The sequence below is a fragment of the Scaptodrosophila lebanonensis genome, unplaced genomic scaffold, assembly GCF_003285725.1.
Source record: "Scaptodrosophila lebanonensis strain 11010-0011.00,11010-0021.00 unplaced genomic scaffold, SlebRS2 tig00000024-arrow-pilon, whole genome shotgun sequence".
NCBI lineage: Eukaryota > Metazoa > Arthropoda > Insecta > Diptera > Drosophilidae > Scaptodrosophila > Scaptodrosophila lebanonensis.
This window is the reverse complement of record NW_022060538.1, coordinates 1,876,704-1,885,574: the sequence shown is the minus strand read 5'-3', so window position 1 is coordinate 1,885,574 and position 8,871 is coordinate 1,876,704. Positions and strand designations below refer to the sequence as shown.

At 38.2% G+C, this 8,871-nt stretch overlaps 1 protein-coding gene across 1 annotated transcript; it reads left to right on the top strand.

The window, feature by feature from the left end:
* The first annotated feature begins 3,543 nt into the window (after positions 1 to 3,543).
* Positions 3,544 to 5,344, top strand: LOC115621467. The gene is made up of 2 exons (XM_030515127.1): positions 3,544 to 4,969; positions 5,047 to 5,344. The coding sequence occupies exons 1-2, from the start codon at positions 3,788 to 3,790 to the stop codon at positions 5,053 to 5,055; spliced, it is 1,191 nt and encodes a 396-aa protein (XP_030370987.1). The 5' UTR covers positions 3,544 to 3,787; the 3' UTR covers positions 5,056 to 5,344.
* Positions 5,345 to 8,871: the final 3,527 nt, after the last annotated feature.

The following is an 8,871-nucleotide window of genomic DNA, read 5'->3' as shown; positions in this document are numbered from 1 at the left end:
CAGTGTACTCGATGTGTGAAATTAGTATTGTATATTCGCCGATTCAGATCCTTCGTGGATCTATGTATTATGCATTATTATATTATAAGATGCCTAATTGTTATATATATACCAACATAGAATTTCCACATATCTACAATCTTTGAAATGCATCCATTTGTGCGGTTAAACTTCCTGTAGAGACCATAATTATGTTAGAGCATTCATTAGAAAGCATGACAAGACGATGTCAAATCGCTGCCAACAACTCCTCCCACAATATTAGAGCAATTGCGATGAAACTTTGCACTGTTAATATGTCGAGACGAATCTAATATACGGTAGTCTATGCTTTTTCCCAATTCGATGTAAAATTTTAAATATGTTTTGTGCGCCTTAAATTAGATTTATAAAGTATGGATTCGATTTTTCTAGATTGTATTTATGGCTGGCTTACAGACCGAAAAGAATAACAAAAAGTCTGAAGCAGAGACAGAATTGTTGTGATTCACAGCAAGCATTGGGTTAAGTGAAATACAAAATAAAAATGAAGAAAATTGATCAATTTTGTTACTTCTACACATATAAAATAATATTACACATTGCAAAGTGAACAAGATAGAACGCTACAGTCGAGCCCGACAGTAAAAAAGCCTGTACTCTCCACAAAAAAGAAAAATTAAAAAAAATAAAAAATAAAAAAAAATTAAAAAAACAATTAAATTATTAAAAAAAATGAATGAATGAATTAATTAATTAAATTAAATGAGAATACATGTTTATGTTCAGTTTTAACAGCATACATTTACATCACGTACCTATGCGTGTTTATATGCGTGTATGTATGCAGCACAAAGTTGAACCAAAGCAGCAACAACAACAACAGCTGCGGGCAGCGCTGCCGACAGAGGCAGCGCATGAGCAGCGATTTTACTTATGGCTATAACTTTCTTCAAAATTGACCTATCATGATGAAATTTGGCATACGGACACATTAGTACTAACTGGATGTACCTACCAAAATTGATTTCAAAATTCCGAGAATTACGGAAGTTATAAGAAAAAACACGAATTGCGGGGGAGTGGGGGGGTGCATCGAAAAAAAACTCAAACTCGTACTTTCTCGGTCATAGGAGAATATGGAAACGAAGTTTGGTTATTCTAGCTCTTATACTTTCTGAGATCCTTGCGTTCATACGGACAGACGGACAGACAGACGGACAGACGGACAGACAGACGGACAGACAGACGGACAGACGGACGGACGGACAAGGCTATATCGGCTCGACTTCTCATCCTGATCAAGAATATATATACTTTGTGGGTTCTGCCACGCCTCCTTCTGTGTGTTACATACATGCGCACAAAACTAGTATAGCCTTTCACCCTTTGGGTACAGGCTATAAAAATGTAAAAAGTGACAACTTAGTTGTGTTTTGATCCAGCGATACTGGCAAAAGGCTTTCAATATTTCAATTTCAATTTTACGCACAATTGAATACCAGCATTAACAGTCAATCAACAAAATTATAATAAGCAAAAATTGTCTATATTTTCATTGTTAAAATTATGAACATGTTTATATCAGTTCTGAGCCACTGTACGTCTGATCCAAAGCTTACAAATACTTTTATGCGAACTGTTTTCCAATCCCTAATCCTAAAGCAACAGAACAAACGGAATGCAGCAATTAGCAGCCATTTCTATTAACCAACCGCTTTTACGACAATGCCAAAGGACAAGTGGATTTTCATTCCCAACACAAGCAATGAGCCAGTCAGTCAGTCAGTCAGTGCGTCAGTCAGCTAGTCAGGCAAGCGGGCGAGATGGCCTTTATTTGTTGTTGTTGTTTTTTTTGCGTTTCAATTATTTTCCAACCGAGCTGTGAGCCCCAGCCGCCTGTGCAAATACCCAACTACGAGTGGAAAATGTAATTTCCAATATCATTAGAGCGGTGCCCATGCGAAACCAATTTGCAGAAGGGCCGTTTGTAAAAAGCGCTCTCGAGAGCGCTGCTTTTTATGCACTTTGTCATATAAATGCATCGAGCTTTGTGCTTAGCTATAATTTCGCAACTTTGTCAACGTTTTTGCGCAGGGGCTAAAACAAACTCAATTAACTTTTTCCACAACTTGCAACAATAAACAATTTCTTGTTCTTGTTATTGCGCTCTTCTCCACCTTAGCCTCAGACCTGGCCTTCTTTTCAGCCTAAATGCAAGCGCCAGCAAAAGCGTAATTACGCAAGATAACAGCCAAGTACTCGCCTCATATAAATTGCTTAGAGAATGTAAAGTGTAAAACAAAAACAAAAATATCTACTATATGTATTTTTCATTTAGTGCGATGGTCTGGCGATGTGCGTGGGGCGATGGGCGAGGAGCGAGCGGTGGACGACGATGCAAGTGTCAACCGACATTAACAAAGATTTGTTGCTACTTATAGCCGCTCGACGTTTGTCAAGATTTGTTGGCCTGCTGGCTGCTGGCTTCTGGACGACCAGTTGGCGTTTTGCTAGCTAGCTGCGTCTTTTAATTAAAAAAGTTCAAGCTGCCGTGTGCAATTAGCGGGCAGCATCGTCGCCTCACTTTGGTTTCACCTTTGCTGAGCGACGAGCGCACAGCTTAGTTAAATGAAATGAATATGAAAAGGTGTGGACTGTAAGACTGCAGTTTGAGAAATTATGGCTTTATCGTCTTGTCTCTCTCATGCTCGCGTTGTCCACAGCTTTGCAGCCATATTTCCCACAACTGGACGCAACTAGGGAGCAAGTGCGCAAACAAATAAATTAATAGGCCTGGGAAGTCAAATGAAATGAAACTTAAAAACAATCCTTTTGCATTACTACAAAAAACGGACACTATTTTCCTTGTCCACCTCTTTAAATAAACCTAATTCTAATCAAATCTGCTCAGTTTTTCGTTATTGTCTTGCAAAACTATGGCGAAAAGTCCATGCAGTTATGAAAGAATACTGTATGGAATCGTATTTAATGGTATTCCGGTGTATAGATAGAACCCAAGCTTTTTATTTCTAATAAAAAGGGGATCAAATTGAAGAAGAAGAACATATCTGTAGACAAATTGCCATAAAACTTGAGCTATGTTCTAATTCGACAATTTGAAAATCGTTCAAATCGTGTTACTGATTTGGTGCAGTCCATAAAGTAAATATACTTACTTGATCAGCTTAGCAACTCGAATCGTTCTAGAAATGCATGAAGGAAAATAATAAGAGCTGCATCCCTAGATTTATTTAAACTAATTTATGTCCATGAAAGGGCATATTTAAGTTTCTTTTTAACGCAGCTCCCTTCCGCCCTCCAAAGGTGTTTTGTGTTGTTTGATCCTGAAATACTTGGAATTTATTAAGCGCATTCTTACATATGTACAAGCATGTATATATGCAAAAGAAATGTATATACAGAAATGTATACAACTATATGTACGTTATATAACTTTTGATCAAATTTTACCGAAACTGGTTAAATAAAAAGAACCCTTTGATGTGTAAACAAAGTGGCAGTTACTAGTTCTCTCATTTGTACTAATGACCTAGTTCGTAGATCTAGCTCGTAAGATGAACTACGATAACTGCGTTATCGATATCAATCAATTACTATATACTCAGTTGTGCTTGTGTGGTCGCCAGAGGCGGACAGCAAACGGAGTTCATTTAGAAATACCTAACAGTGAATGTATAAATGTATATATTAAACAACATTGTAAAATAAGCACACAATTAATAAACTATATTACACTATATTACAATTCAGATGTGGGGTGAAGCCACAGCCCTCTGTTAAGTTAATGAAGTATACCGAAATTATAAAGCTAAATAAAGAAGAACTGTGCGCGTTGTTAACCGAAAGAGGTGTACGCTTAGATAACGGTGCCTCAATTTACCAACTGCGCACAGCGGTAAAAACAGTGATGGATGAGGAGAGGGAAAGAGCACAAACTGAATGCAAGACCCAGAATTTGGTAGAAATTACCTCTGTACAGCCGCATGAAATTAATATCGAGTCAAATCACGTTGAAGGCGAAATCAATGCAGACACAATTATGAAGAAATGTGGCGCCATGGTGGTATGCGACGACGCTTCGAAATTTTGCAACGCCGTTCAAACCGTGGAGGCGGCTGAGAAGCGTGATTTTGAAGAAGACAAAATGGCGGAGTTGCAGCGTGTTGAAGTAGGAATGAGTCACCTTTCTGTGGAATCAAGAGCGTCCAGTGTTGCTGAAATTTATCCTAGCCGTATCGATATAAAAGACTTGGAAGCGGTCGTGCAAGCATTCTCTGGCGATGATAATTTGCCCGTTCGTTTATGGATTGTCGAATTTGAGACTGCTTGTAGCATGCTTGGAGTGCCAGATGAACGTTTGTGGATCTATGCAAAGCGTTTATTGAGTGGATCGGCAAAGGAATATTTCCTCCATCAAGGAGCCATACCGTGGGGCGATTTACGTAAGCAGCTTATGGATGTATTTGGGGAGGAGTGCACGCGCTTGGAGATTGGCGAGCAGTTAAAAAAATGCAAGCAAGCTAAAGACGAATCGGCTTTTCATTATTTTATAAGAATGTGCAGTATTGCGCGTCAAGCCGATTTGGAAGATTGCGACGTCATCAAACACATTGTGTGTGGCTTGCGCGATGGAGTTGGTATTACGTCATCGTTGTTCTTTTGTCAGACCCTAAAAGAGCTACGTCAGAAAGTGATCCAGCTCGACAAAATCCGGCCGTTGGTGTTATTGAACGAAGCAGGCTCTACGAATAAAGCTACAGTACGTGAAGTCCGCTGCTACAACTGCCGTCAGATGGGTCACATATCGACTGAGTGTAAGAAGCCGAAACGTCCAATCGATGGATGTTTCACTTGCGGGGAGAGAGGCCATCAGCATCGGGACTGCCCGAAACGCCGTATGAAAGATACAGTTGCCGCTACTGCAGAGCTGGTAAAGGAAGAAGACGATGTGGCAGCCATACAATTAGTGAGTTTTTGTTTGTTAAGTAGTAAATGTGGATGCACAGATTTTACAACAATTCTTTCTCTTTTTGATACTGGCAGCCCAGTTAGTTTTATATATAAATCCGTAGTACCAAATGATTTTGTATTGGAAAATCCATTTATGAAGAAATATCATGGACTGGGAGGAACCCAACTTTCTGTTTGCGGACAAGTGAAATCCCGTATTAAATTTAATGGAAAATATTATGAAATTTTACTTTTAGTTATAGATAATGGTAGACTACCAACACAGTTAGTGCTTGGGAGAGATGCCCTCAGTATCCTCCAAGTTCGATTAATACAAAACAATGTTAAAGCTGTAAATCAGAATGTCATTAAATGTGAATATAAATCCTTCTGTGCATCCCTGTTTAAGAACATATCTAAAAATAATGTAGCCTGTAACAATTCAGTAATTAAGTTTGTAAAAAACAGTTATTTGTATAACCGTTGGTTGTTGGAGCTGCATGATGTATGTGCCGGAGTGGCGGCAATAGTGGACGAAAAGGTTGATGTTGGCTGCGAATTTGGTTTGAATAGAGCTGAACAGTGTAGAGATCTTATTTATAATAATTATATAAATTCTTGGAGTAATACAATGATTGAACCGATAGGAAAAATAAGCATCCGATTAACTAATAGTACCCCTTTTAGCTTTGGTCCGAGACGACTTTCATTTTATGAGAAGGGCAAAGTTTCAGAAATAATTGAGGAATTAATGGCATTAGGAGTAATTAGACCAAGTAATTCACCGTATGCATCTCCAATTGTACTCGTTAAAAAGAAATCCGGTGAAATACGTATGTGCGTTGATTATAGATGCTTAAATAAGCTAACAGTTCGTGATAATTTTCCTCTGCCGTTAATTGAGGACTGCCTAGAATATTTGGAAGGAAAGACATACTTTTCGGTGATTGACCTCAAAAGCGGATTTCACCAAATAGGAGTAAATGAAGATTCAATTAAGTATACAGCCTTTGTAACTCCACAGGGACAGTATGAGTATCTCAGAATGCCGTTTGGATTAAAAAATGGCCCCTCAGTTTTTCAAAGATTCATTTCAAACACTTTAAATGATTTAGTTCGAAACAATAAAATTGTGGTCTTTATGGATGATATTGTAGTGGCAACAACAAGTATAGCAGAACACTTTGATACACTGACTAAATTGCTTCGCCGGTTGAGTGAAAACAGATTAGAAATTAACTTTAAAAAGAGTAAATTTTTTAGGAAAACCATCGACTACTTAGGCTATAGTGTGAGCAGAAGTGGAGTCTTGCCGAACGACACCCATATACAAGCAATAAAAAATTATCCAATACCAACAAATGTACGAGAGTTGCACTCTTGTATAGGGTTGTTTTCATACTTTCGCCGTTTCGTCCAATCATTTGCAAGTATTTGTAAACCGCTAGTAGAATTATTAAAAAATAAGGGACCTTTTCCAATGCAGGGAACAGAAATGGCAGCATTTGAAAAATTAAAGGCTCTTTTGTCCACACCGCCAGTTCTTGCAATTTACAGCCCGAAACGGGAAACTGAACTTCATACGGATGCAAGTTCAAGAGGCTTTGGTGCGATATTGTTTCAGAAGCAGGATGATAATAGAATGCACCCAGTATATTTCTATTCTCTTAAGGCATCTGCAGATGAAGCACGAATGACCAGTTTTAAGCTTGAAACCTTAGCAATAATATATGCATTAAGGCGTTTCCGAGTTTATCTTGAACATAGACCGTTTAAAATTGTAACAGATTGTAACGCACTGGCCTGTACCCTAGAAAAAAAGGAGGTGAACCCACAAATAGGCCGATGGGTACTCGAATTACAAAACTACCCGATAGAATGTCTAGTACATCGGCCAGGAAGTAGTATGCCACATGTTGATGCCTTGAGTAGGCAGACTCAGTTTATTATAAACGATGATGAAAGATTGCCAGTAGAACCGTGTGTTTTGCCAAGTCAGGTAGATACCAAGCCTGGCCCCATGAATATTAGTAAGTCAGGTGTAGAGCTATTAAATGTTATTCAAAGTTTTGGAAGACATGTTGTCGAGCAGATAGAGGAAGGTAACCCGCTTGATAACCGGATAGAAAACCCGTTGGATAAACCGTTAGATAGGCCGGGGCAAAGTTTCGCGGTCAGTAATAGTGAAGAGAAGAATCCGTTAGAAAATAGCAATAATGAAATCGTTCATGGTACATATCCGTTAAAATGCGTAGATTCAGAGTGTGTTGGTGTAGTCGGTGCGAGTTCAGAGGATATGGATCTATTATTACAAACTGAGCAGATGAGAGACAAGGCTATTAATGAGTTAAGAGAAGAGTTAGAGAATCACCCTGTTGATAATTATGCATTAATAGATGGAGCAGTTTATCGTGTAAACGCAAGTAATGAATTAGCGCTTTACGTTCCGTTAAGTATGCAGGAGCAGTTAATTAGAATGAGCCATGAGAAACTTGGACATTTAGCCGCCGAAAAATGCTATAACGATATGAAATCAAAGTACTGGTTCCCATTAATGAGGAGTAAAATAGAAGAGTTTGTAAGGAATTGTTTACGATGTATATTGCATTCTGTCCCGAAGACAGTAAACAACCGAACACTACACAGTATCCCAAAAGCACCTGTCCCTTTCGATACGATACATATAGACCATTTAGGCCCACTTCCTAGTATTAAATCAAAGCAAAAACACTTGTTGGTGGTGATAGACGCATTTACCAAATTCGTAAAATTATATCCAGTAAACTCGACGAGTACAAAGGAAGTTAACGCTTGTTTGAAAAAATACTTCGACTATTACAGTCGCCCCCGCCGAATAATTTCAGACCGCGGAAGTTGTTTCACGTCAATGGCTTTTACTGAGTTTTTGTCTGAACGAAATATTGGACATATTAAGGTAGCAACTGCTGCTCCTCAAGCAAATGGGCAGGTAGAACGGGTAAACCGCGTAATAACGCCTATGTTGGGAAAGTTGTCAAATCCGTTAAATCAAGAAGATTGGTACAAGTTAGTTAATAGGGTGGAATTCGCCATTAACAATTCGGTTCATAGCAGTACAAATAAAACCCCTAGTTTACTTTTATTCGGAGTTAATCAGAGAGGCGCCATGATAGATGATTTATCGGAATATCTAGAGGAAAAATTTACTACAAATAATCAAAATAATCTCGAAGAAATAAGACAAGAAGCTAGTCGAAAAATAACGCAGTCACAGGTTAGGAACGAAAAAATTAGTGTATTGAAAAACAAGCCGCCGTTAAGTTATAAGTGTGGAGATTACGTAGCCATTCGTAACGTTGATGTAACTACAGGCACATGCAAAAAGTTCGCTCCAAAGTACCGCGGGCCATATAAGATAAGCCGTGTTTTTGAAAATGATAGATATGAAGTTACTGATATAGATAATTGTCAATTAACACAAATACCATATAAAGGAATTTTAGAACCGGCCAGATTAAAACCTTGGACACAAATATTAAATAAGACAATTTCTGTATGTTTTTGACCGAGATCGAGGTCTGTTTGTCAGGTTGGCCGAGTTGTAAACAAAGTGGCAGTTACTAGTTCTCTCATTTGTACTAATGACCTAGTTCGTAGATCTAGCTCGTAAGATGAACTACGATAACTGCGTTATCGATATCAATCAATTACTATATACTCAGTTGTGCTTGTGTGGTCGCCAGAGGCGGACAGCAAACGGAGTTCATTTAGAAATACCTAACAGTGAATGTATAAATGTATATATTAAACAACATTGTAAAATAAGCACACAATTAATAAACTATATTACACTATATTACAGATGTATGTATTTAAATACTTGTTCAGTCGATTCATAAGATATATTTTTAATGCCCTCAGGTCCTGCGAGTTCGCATA